Consider the following 23,566-nt stretch of genomic DNA (forward strand, 5'->3'; position numbering starts at 1 on the left):
CAGTCTTTCCACTTTGCGAAGCAGTCATGGATAGTTTCATTTGAAATGGTCTTAAGGTCCTTGATGAACTTGCTTTAATGTCATCAATAGTCACAAAACGGCGTCCTTTAATCCCTGATTTTAATTTCAAAAATATGGAAAAATAGCAAAAAGCCAGGTCTGGTGAGCAGGGAAGGCAGTCAAGGCAGGGGACGGCACAAAACTGACGAATTGACAAAGCTGACTGTACGGGTGCATTTTCGTGGTAAAGCAACCATCAGTTGTCTCATCACAACTCTGGTCTCTTTTTCCAGATTTTTTCATGTAACTGTTGAAAACACCGTGACAATATGCTTGGTTCACTATTTCACCTTGAGGCAAGAATTCAAAAACACAATTCCATTAAATCGAAATAACAGAGAGCATCACTTTGACATTCGATCGAGACCGATGAGCTTTCTTGAGGTGTGGAGATCCTTTGCCAATCCATTGTGATGATTGAATTTCTCTCAATGACGCAGCCGTAAACCCAGCTTTCATCAGTCATTATGTACCTTTGAGTGAATGTTTCATTGTCATTGGCTAGTTCAGCCAACAAACATCTACTCGATGTTTTTTCTGCTGTTCAGTCATTAAACGAGAAACAAACTTTGCTGTAACTCGATGCATGTTCAATTTTTCAGTCAAAATGTCATAGCATGATCCAATTGAAATGCTAACCTTTTTTGCAAGTTCTCTGACAGTCAATCACTTGCATGCACCAGATCATTCATTTTCTGAACTTGTTTTCAATTGAAGTTGAAGGCCTTTCGGGTCGAGGGTCATCTTCAATTGACTGACGATCACTTTTAAATCATGAAAACCATTCGTAACATTGTGTACGACCCAGAGCACCATCTCTTAAAGCTTCTTTCAAAAACTGAAACGTTTTGCAAAAGTTTTTCCCACTTTCACGCAAAATTTACATTGTATTGTTCCTCCCAAAAATCTCACATTACAAAAATTGCTACTAGCAATTAATGCAAATGCAATGTGATTACATTGCATTCAAATAACAATAACACAAAAACTAAACGAAATATCAACAATCCAAGAACATGTGGTTATAGAGGAGATTATGAGGAACATAGTACTGCCAACCCCACATGTCACTAACTGTCTCCATTGGTAATTACAAGTGTTCAGAACAGACGTTAATTATTTTCTGAACAGACGTCATATACCATGTTAATCAATAATTCTCATCACGTTTTAGCTAATGAATAATTATCATAATAATAAAATACTAAAGCTAATATAAAAAATTTAATTTCTTAAGTATAATAAACATATATTTACAATTTTATATATCCTCTATTGCTTTCTGTTATTAAAAGAACATCATTGTTATCTGGGTTGTAAAAATTTCTTTAATATTTTTTATTTTAACGGTAAAAAATATAATTTAAAAAATTGTACAAATCAGCTGTACTTTAATATTTCATTTTACATGAAATATAATCTTACAAAATTATGAACTGATTATTCAGGCAAGAAATAAATAAATTCAAGAGTACATAAAATACCTCGTATAGCTGAATACCACGAGTACAAATGGATAGAAGAACGTTTCCGGATCCAACATCTTGTTTTTTATGTTTCAACCTATAAAGATGCGAATTATGTGTTAATGGTGAAGTGTCTGCTGATGATGCTTCTCTAATGTATTGTATTTCAGCTTCTTGTTTTGTTAAACCATGGTTGGAGCGATGTAAACTAGATGCCATTTGAACCAGCCTAGTTTCACCTCCACTGTTTACCATCTAAAAATTAAAAAGAAGTGGTTTTTTAGAAACCTAAATTACTCAAGTTACACATTACACAGTATTGTGGACTGTATTTAATATTCTGTTGGAAATGAAAATTTTTTGGCAATTTATATGTCTTTTGTGGTTCAACATTTCTCCAAAATTAAATAACTGTTTTAGTTAAGTTTTAATATGACATTCTTTGTTGTGTTCAAGTGTTAATAACTTTCTTAGTGTACAAAATACATATTAGAACAAATGAAATAATTCATATTTACCCTTATATATTAGGAAATGACAGGGATGTTTTTTCCACTTTATTGAGAAACAGCTATAGAAAATTTTTACTTAACATACAGGTCAGGGTAAAAGTTCCTTTGTATTTTAATGTAAAAATAAAACAATGTTTTATATGTTTTTTTTGTTTTATTTTTAATGTTTTATTTCAAATGAATTTTATTAAAGCCAAATATTTGTAATTTTAACTGATCACCTTTTGCTATTTTTGAGGTAAAATCATAATCCCAACACTACAAAATTTGTGTATTTTGTGGATAAAAAACTGTGATAAGTGATTTTCATATACCTGTTTTGAAACCAACTTTACGCCATTAAGAGAGTTCTATAGAAACTAAAACAAATAGTAGTCTGATGATATAAGATCAGGTTACGGTGGATGCATCAAAATCCCAGCCAAAATCTCTCAATTTTCAACAGCTCACCAAAGCTGTATGGAGTCAAACATTATCTAATGGATGTCACCTTTCCTACCAATCAATTCTGGTCGGTTGGTTGGTGTAATCTTTCTGGTTTTTGATGCCGGAGTCAATTATTACACTTTGTGGCAGCAGCTCATAGTGAACAACTCTTTTCCAACCTTTCCTCACCATACATACGCGCACACGCGCACGTACAATTTTCTTGTCATCAATCCTGACTTTGACACTGTTTGGCAGAACTTTATCTCGCTTCAACCATTATCTTTTCCAAACATTACTGTCTTACATAATCCAGTTATCTTCGACCATAATGAGCTCTTTCAAAAATGATTCGAGTTTGTTCCTTTTTAGCAACGATTTATAGATGGAAATTTCATCCATTAAATTTTTTAATTAAATCATGTGGCACCAAAATATTAAGTTTTTTTGTGTTCAGCAGATGGATTAAACTGTTTTGTGGCTGACTAGAGTAAGGTGCATCATTGTCATCAAAATTTTCTGATAGAAAACCCTTAAACCAGCTTTATGCTACATATAATGATATTGTTGTATATGTCCACATCTAAATCTTTTAGCAGCCTGAGTTACATGTTTCTCTCTCTTTGTAATAAACTTTCAAAATATGTCAATTTTTTTCTTTATTTACATTCATTTTCAAAATGCAATTACTTTTAAATAAATAAATAAACATAATCATAAACTTTTTAAAAATAGTCAGTTAAATACCACCTTTCAAAAGCACGCAAGTGTTACCAGATTTGATTAATATAACAAAGTGATGTGATTCTAAAGCCATCTACAAGGAGAATCCATATATATATATATATATATATATATATACATTACAATCATGTAATGTACCACAATACATGTGCTAACTCACTCTTGCATATGTTAATTCACCTAAATAATAAGTTAATAGAATCCTAACTTTTTAAAGCTTTAAAGCTCTTTTGAGCTTTAATAAGTTGTGTATCATCAATTTTTACTTTCTATTTTATTTCTATTTCTATTTTTATTTTTTACTTTCTAATTGTGCTCCATGTGATTATCAAAACTTAAGGCAAATTGTAATGATTTAAATCCCATCCCAACAAACAATCCATACCTTCTTTAAATTACCTATAACTTTTTCTAATAACTTGAAACTGTTAAACACAAAAATAAATAAGTACTAATATAATATGTTACCTGCTGAGGGAAATAATCTTGTGATTGGAAGTACGGAGTATTGGAATTGGCAGCATTATCTGTATAATCCCCGAGATCAGCTTGGAGTGCAAGTCCTGCCAATAAATAAAGCACTTCTTCTGAGGCACATGCATGCAATAATCCTCTTTCCTGAACATTATGGCGTAACTGGAGGTAGTAGAAATGTCTGGAGGTTTCATCCCTAAAAAACATTAAATCATAAAAATAAAATTTTTTTTCATTAGGAAGATTTTAAACTGAAATTGGTTTGATAGTTTTCTATTTGTCCAAGAATACAATTATGTTGGATATTTTTTTTTGGTATTCTTAAATCAAAAGCTCATCCAGTAAGAGGATAAGGAATAAAATATAAATACAGAAAACATTTAAGTTAAAGATTATTATTCTAAATATGGACAAAATTTGCATTACCTAAATCTAGAGGTTAGTCTGAGCAAGTCAAAGTAATTCAGGTAAAAAATAAATGATTATGGCACAGAGTGCAGTATGAAAATACTGCACTTATCCTACTCTCGCCTGAGATAACTTCTAAGTAAGATAGAGGATAGAAGGTTTAAACGACTAATTTTGTCAGTCCTGTACACTTCAACTTTTAGAGATCTGCTTTACATTAGAATAATTTACTTACTTTTATTTAAGAGCTTTAAAAAATCAAAATTTAAAGAAATGGAAAGTATATTTTTTTAATTTTTAGGACAGATTTTTTTTGTAATGTTAAAATAAAAATAAAACTTTTTTTTTGTTATAATTTTAATTAAAATTGATAGACCTACAAATAAATCTTGTTTGCATTAAATGAGCTGTTAGAAAGAAGTAAAACAACAAAAAATCAAATTTAGTTAAAAATCCAGTTAAATTTAATTAGAAAACTAGGCACGCTAAGTACTAGATTTAAGCTATATTCTTTTCAATGCGGTTTTATGTAATATTTTTTTTAAATATAATTATAAACTTATAATTTATAAATTATTTTACGCCAAACGTAAAATAGTGTATTTTTCGACCCCAATCTTTTGTCTTTTACCCTATATTTCTCGAAAATGACTAAAATACAATTCTGGGAACATATTTTTTTTTTTAATTTTAGGTAGATTTCACATAAAACCGTTAAATTTACCACCTTAATGATGGTCCCAGAATTTCAATTTGGTTTAATTTTAATTTCAATTTTTTTTTTGGTTTAATTTTGCCAACCGACACTCGCTAACGAACCACTTCCGAATCTATGTTTATATGAACTTACTTTATTTTCATCGGTAGAACATTTCTAGAAATTTCCTATAATCTTAGGAGAATTACTCTGTATATCATTAAAAAAGCGTTTATAAAAGGTCTACGTTAAAAAAAAAAAAACTTGTAACATCGTAAACAAAATAAAAATAATAATACAGAATGAGAGAAGTATTAAAAATTAATAATGTAGGTAGAAAAATAATTTAAACTATGTAAAACATGTTAATGATTTTAAAGGAATTTTATTATTTAGAGAAGCAATAAGATTTTGAAGTTATGTCAGTTATAAAATGTGGATAAACTAAGATTTGAACCGGCAATATATTATAGCATAAATTACAAGAAATGTGTAGTAAGAAAGGATGGGCAAGATGGAATATGAATCCAGAACATGGTTATGTATGTGTGTATACGTATATATATATATATTCATACGCACACGTATACATATATATATATATGTACGAATCAATCTAGTGGAGTAGCATGGCATGCCGGTGGAATGCGGCTGCGCAGGGAATGTGGCCGCATTAACCGCATTACTTACATTCTCCCCTTCTGCCACACCGCTAGCAAAGCAACTAGCGGACTAGCCTATCTCTTGCAGTCAGTCGGTAATTTCCCCCTCCCGCCGATAACCATTACTCTAGCGCAGGCGCAGCGGATCTCCCAAGACAAATTTTAAACCTATTTTACTTTCTCACTTTATCCCTCCCGTAAACCATGATAGTACCGTCAAGACGCATTGAACAATCTTTTCATTCATAAGTTTTATTTATTATTATTTTGTTTAAATAAAGTTGCCTCATTCATTTTTACAATAATTAAACCCTCATGTGTAAATCAATTCTCCAAAAACCATTTTATTATTAATCATCCACATCTATTAGTTGGTTTAAATAACTAAAACCTATAGAATTTTTATTCTGAGAGATATTTTATTGAACCGGTTGCAGAATTTCAAACTAGATATTTACGTTACACTTGAAGAATAATTAATAGAAGTATGAAAAGTTGAAAAAATTTTCATTATTTTAGATGCTAATTCTTAATAAGAAAACCGGTTTTCTTTGGTTGTTTTCCTAACTAAAGTTATAAAATATCACATTAAGTAATTATTCTTTTTTTATCTTTTTTTTTTTTTTGATGGAATATTTATGTAAAATTATTAGGTTTTTAAAATAACAAAAGTAAATATTTCATTTATAAACAATAAATATTAGTAAAACTACTGAAAAATGTATAGTTGTAAAAGTAGAATCAAACAAACTACACAAATTTCAGACCTCTAATAACAAATCATCATTTAAATATTACAATACTGGTGTAAATGAAATTCTGCTTAAAATTAACCTCTAATTAATTTAAAATTAAATTTCCTTTTACAGAAAAAAGTAACATAAAAAAAGGATTTTATACAAAAAACTTTTACATAACCAAAGAATTAGATAATAAGGGATTGCCGAGGTCTGTGGCAGAGTGGGTAGGCCTTTCATTCGGAATTTTATTCAACTTTCAAGTTTTCAGAAGCTAAAAAATTAATTTCATCTTAGAAAAAAGGCGGGTGACTGTATGTAATTCGATATTAGCCTGTTATCGTCAATATGAGTAAATAAGATAAACAACAAAAAGAGTCTTAAAGAGGTTTTTAAGCAGTAAGGATACGAATAAATAAATGTATATATGAGGTCTGTTCAAAAAATACGTAGACTAACGTCATAAAACAAAATGTACTTTATTTAGAAGTTACTTGCCTGGGTCCCCTTCAAAGTACTCTCCTCCCCGACGCACACACTTATCCCAACAATGTTTCCACTTTTGGAAACAGTCCTGGAACGCTTCTTTTGTGATTTTCTTCAGTCCTTCGTCGCATTTGCCTCAATCTCGGGAATCGACTCAAATCTTCTTCCTTTCAAAGGTCTTTTGAGTTTGGGGAACAAGAAGAAGTCACAAGGGGCGAAGTCAGGTGAGCTGGGTGAGTGGGGAAGAACAGTGATCGAGTGTTTGGCCGAAAACTCACGAGTTCTGAGGGCTGAATGGGCTAGAGCGTTGTCGTGATGAAAAAACCAGTCACCGCTCTTCCACATTTCTGGCCTTTTCCGCCAGATAACGTCCCGCAGACATTTGAGAACTTCAGTGAACTTTTCTGATGGTCAGACGTCGATTTGCCCGAACCAGTTGATTTTGTCTACGTGTGAGTCGTCAGTTGACGTGGAAGGACGTTCAGGACGCTCATCGTCTTCAATCGACTGACGACCATCTTTAAAACGTCCATGCCACTTAAAACATGTCGCACGCTTCATAGCAACGTCGCCATAAGCCGTATTGAGCATATAAAAATATTTCACTCGCAGATTTTCCGAGTTTAACACAAAATTTCACAGCAATTCTTTGCTGGTTCAATTCACTCATTCTAAAATCCGCCAAACGAAAAAAACACACTTCACAAACAACCGTGTAGCTAACCAACCAATAATGATATTTGCAATAAAAAAAACTGCATTGTAATCAGCCGATATCTACGAATATAGCGACGCCAAACGGATTTGACTGGAACCAACTGGACCCGCGCAATTCAAACAGTCTACGTATTTTTTGAACAGACCTCATATATATATATATATATATATATATATATATATATATATACAATGCGGTGGAGCTTACTCCAGTGAATTTTCAGTGAAAAGCAAATTAATACCAAATTATCAACTTAAAAACTGCATGAATCAGCGAGTAAATGGAGATTTTTGAAATTAATTATTATTTTAAACAATTTTTATTTTAAACTGGATGTTATTGAGTAAATTTTAATAATTTTGTAATTTGACATTGGATTTAGCATTTCATCACTTATAATGAATTTTTATTTACAATTATTAATAATATTTACTTATATTAAAATTCAAGATGCTACAAAAAGGGAAAACACAGAATTTTTGGTACATTATATTTACTTCCTGTTCGAAGATCTATTTATGTTTAGATCAACATTTAAACTAAACACATTTAAACGTTGTATATCTCTCTCTCTCTCTCTCTCTCTTTCTGTTTAGCCTCCGAAACCACCGTAAGATACTTCAGAGTATGAACGTGGATGATATGTATGAATGTAAATGAAGTGTAGTCTTGTACAATTTCAGGTCGACCATTCCTGAGATGTATGGTTAATTGAACCCCAACCACCAAATCCGTATTCAAATCCGTATAAAATAAAGTATCTATAAAATACTAATGATTGTTTGACTGCATCTGTTATATTATTTTTGTTTTACAAAAATTACGACAGTATAAGTACTGTCGGTAAGTGCCGTGTTCGGTTGGTCTTAGTAAGTTAAGACCAACCGAATATATATCTTGCCACCGGGGCATAAGTTTTTCAGATTCAGCAGGCCCCAAATCAGAAATTTTGTTTCTTGAACTACTTACTATGTATGATATTATATCTATGTTACGTATTTTAATTGTAAACTAGCTTATTTTAGTTGTATCTTGACAACCAGATAAATAAATATAAATATGAGTGTTGGTTGCAAGTTAAAAAGGCTTTTATAATCCGAAAAAAACGACATGCTTTTTAACAACGGACTTCCATCTAACCATAGAAAAGAAAGCAGGCGCGACTAGGCAAACCTCCTACCACATTAACTACTTTCTTTCAAATTCATTAGGATCAATTTTATTTTTCAGTTCTACCCTTCATAAAAGAGCAAAGCATAAATAAATAAATATATATGAAATTCTTGAAACAGCCTATTTCAAGTTACTTTAATGCTAATTGAAGCCTTACTTATAAGTAAAGTGACTGTAACTTACACTTACAGTGACTGTAACTGAAAATATTCCAGGAGGGCCCGAAATCATTGTATATTATTATATGATGAAAATAAAAAAATAAATTATATATAATAAATTATAAAATATACAAAAATATTTTATTTTATAATATTTAAATCTCTCTCTCTCTCTCTCTCTCTCTCTCTCTCTCTCTCTCTCTCTCTCTCTCTCTCTCTCTCTCTCTCTCTCTCTCTCTCTGTGTGTGTGTGTGTGTGTGTGTGTGTGTGTGTGTGTGTGTGTGTGTGTGTGTGTGTGTGTGCGCGCGCGTGAGCATGTGTGTGTTTTTGTGTGTGACACAGAGAGAGTACATAATGTGTAACTGCATAACTTGTTCTGGCTGATTTATCAACGCCCAGTAAAAACTACTAAAGATAAATTGATGAAAACTTAAATACGTGTTCTTGTTACGGTGTAAGAACACTGTGTTAGAATTTTTTGAAATTCAGAGTTTAAAGGGTTAAAATGGATTTCGAATTTTTTTGAAACGCAGTTTTTTTTGTAATTTTTCTGTACAAATGAAGGTATCAAATTGATTTTCGTTGAGTGTAATTTCATATAAACACCTAAAAACCAATTTCTAGATTTTTCGAAATTTGACCTTAAAAGGGATGGGGAAAGATAAAAAAAATCTGAACAGTGATTGCAAATTTTTCCCGCCGACTATACTAAACGAGATATTCACTAGATTTGTACTTGAAAATGCTTTTCAGATAAATATTTAAAAACATTTTCGGGTTTTTTTTTAATTTCAATCTTTTATGGGGTCTGACTGGGTAAGGCGCGGCGGCTTAATCAACACAGCCACTGTTATTGTAGTGCGACGCAACTGACTGCAACCTGTCTCCGGTTACTAAACTAGAAAACAGAATAAAACAAATTAAACAAATTTTTTAATAAATGAGAAACGATTTACGGCCACATCCTAGTGGTGTTTGTCGGGTAACGCTAAGAACCGGGAAAAATACATTTTTACCCATACGAAGTACGGGCAACTAATTATAACTAATATTTTTAAGATGGAAGCCTACTGTTCTGAATTCTTAGATCACTCAAAGTTTCGCGTCCTGTACCGACCAAACTGTTGCTCTGAAGAAATTGCAATACACTTATATTTTCTGTAACTTTAATAGGCTTTAATTCTTATTTATGATTATTATTCTGACCGCGACGGAAAACGCAAGTAACCAAATAGCGCGGGCGAAGCAGTTACATGGATGATAGTATATATATATATATATATATATATATATATATGTGTGTGTGTGTGTGTGTGTGTGTGTGAGAGAGAGACAGAGCGCACAAGTTTTAATTATTGACCCTCATTATTTATTATTAGATGCTACACGATCACATAATTAGATAAGAAAAACTTTTAGAATTGCAATTTATATAGTTAATTTTGGAATGGATAAACTCTTTGCTACGCGTAATAATAATGCTTTATGAATAATAGTGAAAACAACAGAGGAAGGGGAAGTGTTTAACACGCAACCAAAAAAAAATCAAGTTCTTTTAAATTGTTAGGTTATATAATGGTTGTTTTTAAATTGTAAATTAAATAATCGTTTATCATAATCATAAAAATATTATTATAAGTAATAAAATTAATTAATTAATTAGCAATTCAATTTAATACGCTACAAAAAGGGAAACTTGAAACAGAATTTATCGTAACCTACATTTACTTCGTGTTCAGAGTAAATATATTTTATTTATGTCGAGATACAACCAAAACTCCCATTTCCCTTCAAAGATTTTAAATTTATTTTAGTTTCCCACTAATAACTAAATTAATTAATTACCAACCGAAATCGAAGTATAACACTAAATTAATTACGAATGACGATGACTTTTTCTGCTGGCGATCTTTCTACAAAACATTTTTGAGAATTTTACACTTTAGAATTTATTCAACAATACATTTTGTTATAAAATCTTTGTGCAGTTCTACGCAAGAAGACCAACTTTTCGTTATTTTATTTTGTTTCCTTCTGAAAAAGTATCATCTCATACTATTCTAAGATTTTACAAAAAAACCTTTGATAAAAAATAGTTACAAAAAGTCAGAAATGCAGTACAATAAAAAATAAAAATTTCAATACTTTTAAAATTATATCATTTTTAACTCAACAATAGATACCGTTGATAACGAAACGTTAACAATCCAGCTAGCAGCATCATAACGAACCACGTTTCTAATTTGCCCCGCTCAAATCTTTTCCACCTTAAATTGAGCGTAACCCAAGAATGATGTAACCAATCTTCATTAGATTTTCAGACAAACAACTTCAGATACACTGTTACAGCATATTTAAATTCCCATGAAATTCATCAAGTAGTTTCGGAGATTTTCGAGCCACAAAATTTTACACATATGCCTATATATATTAGAAACCCCAATTTAATTTAATGATATTTTCGTAATCCTCATACCTCAAAACATAAAGAAAATTCATTTCCACATACCTCCCACTAAAACCATGCAACCGAAAGTAACTTTCTTCGAAAGTCGGAAAAAAAAGAAGGATGCGAAATTTTTAAATTGTTTAAAACAATTTGATTAAAAAAATTAATTAAGGGATTCATAAAGTATATGCAAAAAAAATCATTTTCTTTCGGAAAATTATTTAAAATAAATTACTTAACTTATTTGTTGGGTAAAATATAATTATTAATGTATAATAATGAAAATAAACTATAGTATAGCCTTACCTAAATAAAAGAGGGCTCTCCACGTAGAACTGGACTCTGAGATGAAAAACCAAAAGTGGTTTTCCGTTGTTATCCAGACCCTGCAAATGTTTATAATTTTTTTTAATTAATAAATAAAAACTGATTACACAAATTATGAATATGAATTCCGCATACAATTATTATAATATATATATATATATATATATATATATATATAAATAATTTGTGTGTGTGTGCGCGCGCACACACACACACGTAAGCAAAATAGTTTCCATTATTTCTGTAATAAATGAATTTATTTCATTATTACACAAAGATAAATAGTTTAATATAAAATACAGTATAAATTAAACTATTAAGAGCCAAATCAAGAACAGTAAGTCACATGTTATTATTTAAAAATCTTCTAAAAGTATTAACATTTAAATCAAAATAAACTGAATATGAAAATATTCAACTTATTTTGTAGCAATACAAATAACCATACTAATGTAAGACATTCGATGTCTAACATAGACGTGAATATAATGAGATTGTTACTTATGTTACTAATATTAAAATAAATTAACTTTTTTTACATTCTTCCTTCTACACTTTTTTCCTGACTTAGAAGGAAGTGATTTGGTAAAATTTTAAACGGTCGAATGATCTTTACATAACAGGAAGATTTTTTTTAATGAAAAATTAAACAGCCTTCGTAGACTATTTTTCATCACTGCTTTGTTAAGGCGAACTGGATTGTTAAAGTGTAGTAATATGGCCTAATGTAATTCTGATATTCAAAATATTTTCGCAAAAAATCATAAAAATTATTTTTTTAAATTTAGATGAAAAAAATAATACCTATTTTTACATTTAAAAGGCAGTATATAGTACTCGATATAAAACTCGTTTCGTTGATTTTCTTTCTTATCTTTTTATTAGGACGCTGGTTTAGTATTGTGAATCCATGTGGACAGATTTTTTCGAAGGTTTATCCATATTTTAAAGTAAAATTAAAGTAAACTTTGCAACAGAAAAAAAAAACAGTATTAAACAAACTTTCTAAAAGATACCAAAAAAAAGTGAAACATTTCTTTCTCAATTCTTTTCATTTCAACTTTTTGAAAATACCTCCAGTTTTTAAGGTTTAATTTTTTTACAAACTTTTTACATGGATATTCTAAAAAAAAAAAACATTGTAATTTATTGCTATAAATTGAAATTTATTAAATAACTGCACACAAAAATGAGTAGGAAACAAAATTTAACAATTAATTTTAAAGAACAATGAATTTTTTTAATACTTCAATGATTAATGAACGATCTATAATACGATATTAACTTATTAAAATAATTAAAGGATTTTTGAGCCTTTTTGTGGTTTTGTGGGAAAAATATCGAATAAAGAAATTTTTTTCGGTTTCACAAGTGAAACACATGTACAAAACCACAAAAAGTCAAACTTCACCAATATCACTACTATATAAATCATAAAAAATATTATATGGATATCACATGACTTCTTTGTAAGGCCTTTCGATGCTAGTGCAATTCGGTCTAGAAGAAATGCGCCTGATGAGTCCCTAATTTTGTGAGGATGCAATGCACTCCCTACGCCAAGGGAGTCGCATATGATGTCTATGTTTAATACCAAGTAATTGTAAGATGAGTATTTTTTAAATCTCTAATCACAGGCTTATAAACGCTTAAAGGTGCTATAAATCTATCAAACGATGGGAATTATGATCTTTGTTAATTTTAAAGTTATTTCAAAGAGTTCTCACTAAAATATAATTTATGAACAAAAGATGCCGTGTTTAGGAATTCAATTTTTTATGGATTTAAATAACTTAACTGTTACAATTGTCTAAAGTCGCTAACCATTTATCAGGAAAATAATATTAGATGCGCTGATTCGTTACGTTGTAAAGACATTTTAAAATAAAAATTATCATTTTTCGGATTTTTCTCATCTATCTCAGTACATAAAAAACAACATAACATGTTTAAACATCATATAAACAATGAGAATAAACTGTTCTGCAATAATACGCATTTTTATTGCGTATAAGAATGTTAATACATGTTATATTTGCTAAATACATTCAACAGGTCTCTTATTACCGCCGTGCTTTGTGTGTGTGTTTAACATCATAAAAAAATACTATATTTACTTATTTACTTACATGTGTCGAGGAAGACCGCCAGCTCTTTGGCGCATATTTGGAGAGTTTGTAGTCGGGATCTGCAAACAGATACTCGCCATCTGCACACAAAGTATTACACAATGTCACAACAAATTCCTAAACATATTATTAACACAAATACATTACACATACATTCCATAAAAATATATATATTACTGTAATCAATGCGATAACATAATGTTATATAGACAATAACTAAATATTAAGTACGCAGTACGTATAGAATACATTAACATTTCAAGCAAACTTGCAATATAATTTCTTAACACATACTTATCACATTTATAATACATACACAAACACTGAAATTGAATTTTTTAACATAAGTTATTACTTCACAACAGAAAATACATTCCTACATTCACGTACACACACCCATAAATGTGTTACTATAACGTGACGGCATTTTACTATAACGTAAAATAATAAAACAAGAAAAGAAAGTCATAGAACATAAAATATTCTAGTATTCATAACACAGCATAAAACATATTAATAAATAATTTTGATGACGCTAAGTAAAAGGAAACCGCATTATAATTATTATTATTATTTTTTTTTATTAATTTAATTGTTACGACCTCGGAAATGTTATTCTTAGTACATTTATTGAGAAGGAAGGTGAAATAAATGAAATTATAAGTAAAACGCTACCAGATCTTTACAGGAAATCGAACTTGAGACCGACTGATCAAAATGCCAGTATGCTAATAACATTACATACATCAATTGGTCATTGTATATTATTTACAACAAAAAGAGATTCTTAAATTATTTCATCAGTAATAGTTTTAAAAAAACGCTGGAAAATTATTGCACAATGAAAATCAATCATTAAATGTATTATTTTTATTTTCGTAATAACTGTTTAAATATAAGTATCAAAAAAAGATTTTCCGAATTTTTTTAATTAACATTAAATCAAAATTTTTGTGTCCGCGTGTCAAAGGGCTTTTTATATTGATTATAATAATTACAAAAGTTATAATTAAACATCAAAATTTCTAAAAATATTTATAAAAAAAACAATTTTCGTTTTGTATGTGCCCTAATAACTCAAAAACTACTTAATCGATTTTGCTGAAAATTTCATTATTTGTTATTATTTATCCCGGAAGTGTTCACGCGTTATTAGTTTCATAATATTTAATAATATAATAACTGTCTGTGGAACTCGATATTGACATGGACAACGGAGAAATATAGACAATGACAATCGAAACAGACGATTGTATATCTCTTTATATACACAACGACAATACATTTATTAAAAGAACTTTTAGGTTATTTATTTAAACGTCTTTTGTACTTTCTTGTACGTACAAGGAAGTACTGCAATCACGAAAAATTTTGGTTTTTAGATTTCAACGGAAATATCCATTTTGACCATCCCTGAATCCATTTTTACTAGTTTCGGCGTGACGTCTGAACGTACGTACGTATCTCACATAACTGAAAAACGTAGCCGTAGAATGTTGAAATTTTAGATTTTAGGACTGTTGTAACACCTAGTTATGCCCTTTTGGCTGCAATCAACTGAACCAAAAGTGTCCAAAAAAGCTCAAAATTCAAAACAAAATTGGATTTTGGACTTTTACTTAACTGAAGCAATAATTCCTCATTGAGAGCTATGCAGCGATATATTGTAAGTGGTAGTTATTTTCATTGGTTCCAGAGTTATAGACAAATAAAATTTTAATTAATGAATTATTTGGATCTTAGGGGATGGCAGATCGGTTCGAATCAAATTTCATCTCCTTTTTTTTAAATTTAAATATATATTTATTTATTAATAATTATTAACCACTAACTGTAAATAAATTTTTACGATGAATAATCATTCAATAATAACAACAACAAAAATATGAAAAAATATCAGAAGTTATTAATGAAATAAAATTGTATGTACTTATTATTTTAAAAAAAATGTGTGTATCTAAGGCAATAGGCTTACAAAAAAGTCATGTGATATCCATATCAGATTTTTTATTATTTATATAGTAGTGAGATTGGTGAGATTTGAACTGTGGGTCATACACTCAAACTTTAGCTATAGCAAAGCATTGCCGGGTCCACCATTTTCAAATAAAAATATTTTTTATTTTGGGAGCTTCTTTACTGTGTGGAGACACTTTGGTAAAACGTTATTTTATAAATAAATGATCCTTAAGAAAACAATAATTTAAAAAGCAACTTTTTAAAAATATTGAAAAAATAAAATATAACTTTTATAAAGCAATGATGAAAAATGTTTCTTATTTTGGGTCTGGGGTATATTAAAGGGGCCAAAACTACTTAAAATTAATTGTCCTTAAAGTAACAAAGAAAGATTTTTAAAAAAATTCTTTGATTTAAAAATTAAAAAAACCCAGTAACAAGAAACAAAATATTGTATTTTTTAGAGGTGGGGAATAAATTTTTAAAAAATGTTTCTAAAATATTTATATGTAAGTTAAGCTTAATTAATTTGCTTATGTAAAGTTTTCTCTAAATCTAACACCCCATCCAATAAAAGCTAAAATAAGAATGTAAAAAGTTTCAAAAAACCTTTCTGTATTTTAGGTCTGGGGTTTATAAATATCGAAAATTGTAGATTTTTTATATATTTTCGATAAAATACCCCAAAAAATTGTCCGACATTGAAACCGAAGGGAGATGAGTATATGTTTTCTTGTCCGAAAGGACAAACATATACTCTAATCTTAAGAGGTGAGGGTTGATTTTTTGAAAAAATTATTTTTGGATTATTTATAAATGCAAAGTAGGTAACAAATTTGCCAAAAAGAAGGGTTTTCTAAAATGCCTCTGAAGAAAATCGGAATTATTAATTTAACTATATCCCCATCGCTAAAGGAATATTGAAAAGAAAATAAATATGGTCAATATCCAAGTTTAATTTCCCTTACGTTCACTTATCCAAAGAGTTCATTAATCCAAACAATTTAGTCATTAATTAAATATTATCTAATCCGGAATAATAAAGGCAGTTGTTTTTATTCAGATTTGAATACTAGGTTATGGATACCGCTGTTGTTTCGTGGTTGGATTTCAATTAATCAAACGTCTCAGATACGGTGGGCCTGAGTCTGTACAAGACTGCACTTCACTCACAGGTCATGAACAAGGGACGCGGCTCCCTACGGGCCCAGGATCCATAAAGCTGCATGGGATACCTGGAGACTTCCGAATATTCAAAAGAAAACAAACAAACAGGAATAATAATTAACAATTTCAAGTATCGTAGAGTTCAAAATGTTTTTTCTCATTTTGGGTCCGCGGTATAAAGGGGCCAAGACTACTTAAAATTAATTGCCCTTAAAGTGACAAAAAGAGATTTCAAAACCCTTTTCCAGCCCCCTAAAAATTAAATAACCGGTATATTTTATGTTGTTTTAATTTTCTTATTAACAAGATTGTCATAAATGATTTTGCCAAATTCAACTTTCTAGGTAGTCAGAAATTTGAAGAGTTATTGACGGCTAGTATATATGTGAAAGCCCTCAATCACTGAAATAAGTTAAATATATGAAATTCAAATATTTATCTAAACAGAGTACATTATTTTACAGCACTAAACGTATAAAGAATTTTTAACTAGACCCATCATTACTAAATTACTAATTTTAAACTTCGATAAAGAATTGATCATTATTGATCGAACTAAAGAATGAATTCTCAAAGAGAATATTTCAAAACAAAAATCACGAAACACTAACTCTAATAAAGACACAAATAGCTACTCAAAAACAAATAATAATAAAAATTAAAAATTCTTCTAAATTCAATCAACAATAATGTGTATGTGTACAGGCGTGTCGTAACATTTAAATTACTTGAGTTATACATAAAAATAATATGTTGAATGAAAATGTAAGCCTGTACATTTCAAAGGTTCATAGACAAATAAAGGAATATGTAGTAAAATATCGTATGACTTTTGTACAGTAGTAACTGATGTATATGTTTAAGGAGATTATAATGTAGAACAGTAAAAAGTTAATTAAAATAATTTATCATAATCCCATATTGTAATAAATATATTACATACAAAATAGTTTTCTGGAATGCGTTATCATATCTTCTAATCGTTACATATAAATCAGAATATCTTTGTCAGAACTGAATCTGAATTTAAAATTTTATATCAGAATTAGAACTGTATTAGCTACTTATTTATGTACGTTTACCCATATAAAAAAAAAATCTAATGTGGACATCACATGACTGCCTTGCACGTTTGTTAAATTATTTAAAAACATTTTTGCTGTACTTCATTTAAACTTATTTCTTTTGAAAGTGAGATACGATCCTCCAATTCTTTAATAAAAGTTGACAGTTACACAATTGCTAAAATATTAGTTTTTATTAACATCAATTATTTATATAATTATTATTAATTAAACAATTTTACCTGATATATTAGGTTAGAATAAAAGTTCCTTTATTACTCTTTAAATAAATTGTTTACCAAATAATCCAATAATAAATTATTCTATACCGGAAGGTCAAAATTAATATTTGTAACCAGTAAACAAACGGAATAGTCACTAAACGGAATAGTTTAATAATTATTATTAACTTTTAATTACACGACACACCAGAGATTTAAAATACATAACAGAAATCTTGTACATATTACGCACAAGTGAAAATTTTTTTTTAAAAATCACTTTAAATTGAATACAATTCAAAAATGCATTTTATTTTTCTGTCAAATAATTAAATAAAATATTTTTTTTTTAAATAAATCATTATAAGAACTGGGTAAGAAACCCCCAAAATAATACAATTCTAAATTATAATTTTCAATTAATATTAAATAATCAGATGTTTCACCAAATCTAATATATTTATTTTATTTTACATCTAATTTTATTTCACTAATAATTTTTTTTTAATTTTTTTATTAGTAATGAATTATTACTTATTGTAATTTTTTTTCAATCAATCACGGGTTAATAATTATTAAATCAATGTATTTAAATTTATAAAAAAAAGTTAAAAAAACAAAAGGAGATGAAGTCTGATTCGAACCGATGTGCCTTCCCTTAAGATCCAAATATTTCATTAATTAAAATTTAATTTTTGTTTTGTATTTATAATATACAATTTTACAAACGCTTGATACAGGCTACCAGTCTTTTAAAATAAATACATCCTTTTTACTTCCTTGTACGACGTAAAGGAAATATTTTGATCGCGAAAAATTTTGATTTCCGATTTCAGCGGTAATATCCATTTTGACCAGCCCTGAGTTTATTTTGACTAGTTTCGGCGGCGTGACGTCTGTACGTACGTACGTACGTATCTTGTATAACTCAAAAACGATTAGCAGTAGGGTACTGAAATGTTGAATTTAGGACTGTTGTAACATCCTTTTGATTGCAGTCGACTGAACCAAAAGTGTCCAAAAAACCCAAAATCCCCACTGAATGTTGACTTTTTCTTAACTGCAGTAATAAGCCCTCATTGAGAGCTTTTCAACGATATATCATAAGTGGTACTTATTTTCATTGGTTCCAGAGTTACAGCCAAATAAAACTTTAATTAATGAAATATTTGGATCTAAGGGGAAGGCACATCGGTTCAAATCAGACTTCATCTCCTTTTTTTAACTTTTTTTTTTTAATTTAAATATATTGATTTATTAATAATTATTCACTTGTCACTGTAGAAGTTTTTTAAGATGAAAAAAAAAATAATAAATATGAAAATATATCAGAAGTTTTTAATGAAATAGAATTTTTTGTATTTTTCTTTTTTTTTGAATGTGTTAATATGTTCTTTTCATTTTAAAAATGTGCTTTCTTGTACGTTTACAAGGAAGTCATATGTTGATATCTGCGTCAGATATTTTTATAAAGTTTTCAAAAGAAGTTGACAAAGATAAAATAAATTTATTTTTAAAAAATAATTGAAATCGCAAAAGATGTGTGACAAACAAAAATTTTTGAAACGACTGCTGCTATACAAATATATATTTTCACAATAATATTAATTGTTACAGAAATGCTAAAGAACTACACATACAATATTACAAATCGGAGGTAAAACACCAGTTTTTAAATACAGATATTAATAATGAAGGATTGAATAAAAATTCAGATACGCATTAGTTTCGAAATCATAGTTATCTATTTATTTTTATTAATCTTAAATTAAAAAATGAGATGAAAGGTGTACCCTTAAAAAAATTAATGTCATGAAATACAAGCCCGCGCGTGCATACACGTATGAACGCGAACATATCATTTAAAAATAAGATTATTTAATGAAGGATAATCATAACATCAAATGTTCATAGTAGGTACATACAACAATACATCAAATTACATCGGTTCAGTACCGAAACGATCTTAAGTTCTATGTTTTTAGGACGGTTAATAAACAGCAGGACCAAGGAATGTGGTCCCAGCACCCGAGATTCGCAATCCGCGCATACACGCACGCGCAAACGTGAGCACACGCACACACCTCATCATCACTGTTGTTCATGGAATCCGCATCGTATTATCTCATATAATCATAGCCATCAATTATGACGCTGTAATTCCAACACACAGGATACAACGATGGTGGGGGTAAGTTATAACATATAAATCGTTACAACTTGTTAACTATGTAATTTAAATATAATTAATTGAGCAAATAAAATTATAATAGTCGAATAATAAAAATATGTTTAACATAATATATTATATAGCTATATAAATTTAATTACAACTATTAATTCTTTAACTATTATATTATAACACCTCTATAAAAATAAAATATTATTTATTTAAGAAAAAGTGTATCATTCCACAAAAAAAGAAACAAATTTATTTAATCTCCAGATTTTAATACAGTTTTTTTAGATAGCATTATAACATTTACACAAATATTTAAGAAATTCTTAGTAACGTTACCGTAATCATAACAACGCACTCTCTTATTTTAAAGATTTAATATCAGCTTTAACAAAATTATTTTTACCAAAAGAGATGGAAGGTGAGAGAACCAATATTAGGTAAAAATAACGTTATAACATAAATTCAAAATATCCTAATTTTAGATAAATAACCTTAACTTCTAATAATAAAAATTTTTAAATATTTTAAATGCATAAAAATTTGATTTTTAACATCGGAATTAAACAAAAAAGAAATCATCAGTAGTTCGTATAAAAAATAAAACCACATTCTATATAATAAAATATCTTAATTCAAAATTCATTAAAATATATATATATATTATAAGTAAAATAAAGTATAATATTTATTCTTCTGTTTACACAAAAAACGTAAGAAAAATTGAGATCTAATAAAACAGAATAGCATCTTAGCATAAAGTGTGGTTTAAAATACATTCGATATACCCGACGGCATAGTATAAAACAAAACTTGTTATGTTTAAAGGAGCACAGGATTATATAGTGATCAAATTTCCCAATAGAACTTCTTTTCGGGATAATATAACGAATTAAAATTAAATTTCAGATGATTTTTATTGACTTAATTCTTTTGATTTTAGAAATCACTCAATTGTCATATACATAAAATTAAAAAAAAAGCTGGCAAAGAATTGGTTGCCTGACTTTTCCGGTTACGAAGGTTTAAAGTATAAATTTTATAAAATAAAGTATAATTTTTGTGAAAGTAAAGAAAACAGATTGCTTCTCATTTTGAGTCCGAAATATAATGTAGGGACCAAACCTATGTAAATTTTAACTGCCCTTGAGTGAAAATTAATAATTTAAAGAAAATTGTTTTTTTTAATTACTTTAGAAATAAAAATGAAAAAAGATCCAGAAAACAAAAAAAAGAATATTACATTTTTTTAGAGATATTTTTTATATGAAATTTTTTTAATACATTTAAGCTTAATAAATTTTATGAGTAAATTATTATCCCCCTTCAATAAAAGCTAAAATAAGAACGTAAAAGTTTTCAAAATAATTTTCTATGTTTAAGGTCCGAGGTTTATAATTTTGAAAAAATGTAGATTTTTTTTAATAGCCCTAAATATTGTTCCACAACTAGTGTATTTACAATGGACTCCTTAAGTGTAATCATAAGTATATCATTTGATAACAAGTACATGATACGGGGGGGGGGGGTTCTTAAGGAACTCCCGTAATAAGTCAATCCATAATAATAGTTATCAGTAAACAGTAATCTTAAAGTTCATCAGTAAAAAAATACATCTGCCAACACTTCATAGCCCATAAAAACAAACAATTAACAAATAAAACCAATAAACAAATAATTAAGCGAAAAATAAATAAAGAAATAAACAAAAATAACATCACTAGATTTGGCGATAGTAACTGCAAACTGTCACTCAATAGCCCCTAAGTCAAGCACATGGAGACGTGTCAACCTTTGGACGTCCCCACGGTTATCAAACAGATTGATCGCTACGTGGTTGATGTGATTTTCTAAAGATTGTTGTCTCACAACCTCACGAACCGTCGAAAGCTCCAGATATTCGTGAATCTCTTCATTCTGTGTGAACCATGGCGTTGAATGATACCTACTTTGTTGTTACTTGCTGTACTCCACAACTCCAAGCCATAAGTTCAGATTGGTCGTAGGATAACTCTTGTAAATCAAAACTTTATTGGACAACGTGTGAGTTTCGCCGCAGCAGTCAATGCAGTTCCCTATACTTCGCGTTCAGTATTTTCTTTTAGTCTTCACGTGACAAATCCACCGGGTTGGTCTAGTGGTGAACGCTTCTTCCCAAATCAGCTGATTTGGAAGTCGAGAGTTCCAGCGTTCAAGTCCTAATAAAGCCAGCTATTTTTACACAGATTTGAATACTAGATCGTGGATACCGGTGTTCTTTGGTGGTTGGGTTTCAATTAACCACACATCTCAGTAATGGTCGAACTGAGAATGTACAAGACTACACTTCATTTACACTCATTCATATCATCCTCATTCATCCTCTGAAGTACTATCTAAACGGTAGTTACCGGGGGCTAAACAGGAAAAAGAAAGAAAGTCTTCACGTGACAAACCCACCGGGTTGGTCTAGTGGTCTCTAGTGGCATCTTCCCAAATCAGCTGATCTGGAAGTCGAGAGTTCCAGTGTTCAAGCCCTAGTAAAGTCAGTTATTTTTACACGGATTTGAATACTAGATCGTGGATACCGGTATTCTTTGGTGGTTGGTTTCAATTAACCACACAATTCAGGAGTAGTCAAACTGAGACTGTACAAGACTACACTTCACTTACACTCATACATAACATCCTGTGAAGTATTATCTGAGAGGTAATTACCGGAGACTAAACAGAAAAAGGAAATAAAAAGGTCCTCATGTGACACTTTCAGGTCAAACTAAGTGAAATCCTAGGTACCGCACACTTTCTGCTTGTGGAATCAAGATACCATCCATGATCACATTGGGACAATCACCCCTTCTCAAAGCGAATATGACGTGCTTCGATTTATCCTGATTAACTGTGATCCTCAATTTTTTCTGCCACGGGCAGACAAGGTCCGATGCCGTTTGCAGCCCTATATACAATGCAGAAAATAGCAAAAAAACATTTAATATTAAAACCGGACGGGGTAGAGAGAAAAACCAAAAATAATATTTCAATTTTAAGAGGTGGGAGTTGATTTTTTGGGAAAAAAAATTTTTTTTGTGTTATTTATATATGCATTATAGGTAACAAATTTAATAAAGTTTTCTCTAAAATACCTCTAAAAAAAAAGTAGAAATTTGATTTGTTCGTTATATCCACATCCTCTTAAAGGTTTTTTTTTTAAATTAATACGACCAATACCCTCATATACAGAAATGTTTGAGCCAAATTTGACGAAAATCAGTTCGGTCAGTCCTGATATGTAAGACCAAAAGCAGTGCGACACATTTACGTACATACATATGTTGTTTTTTGTCCAAATGAACTAAACGGACCATAAA

General features: G+C 29.4%; 1 protein-coding gene across 1 annotated transcript in view; it reads right to left on the reverse strand.

Annotated features, from left to right (window-relative positions):
* The window catches only part of LOC142327087 (protein expanded-like), a 193,427-nt gene that overhangs the window by 20,106 nt on the left and 149,755 nt on the right, over window positions 1-23,566 (reverse strand). The window contains exons 4-7 of the mRNA XM_075369924.1: window positions 13,630-13,709; window positions 11,480-11,559; window positions 3,677-3,878; window positions 1,545-1,781 (exon numbers count right to left, since the gene is read on the reverse strand). Of these exons, the coding sequence (XP_075226039.1) occupies window positions 1,545-1,781; window positions 3,677-3,878; window positions 11,480-11,559; window positions 13,630-13,709 (599 nt within the window). The remainder of the gene's footprint in view (window positions 1-1,544; window positions 1,782-3,676; window positions 3,879-11,479; window positions 11,560-13,629; window positions 13,710-23,566) is intronic.

The sequence above is a fragment of the Lycorma delicatula genome, chromosome 6 (assembly GCF_047948215.1).
Source record: "Lycorma delicatula isolate Av1 chromosome 6, ASM4794821v1, whole genome shotgun sequence".
NCBI classification, from domain to species: domain Eukaryota; kingdom Metazoa; phylum Arthropoda; class Insecta; order Hemiptera; family Fulgoridae; genus Lycorma; species Lycorma delicatula.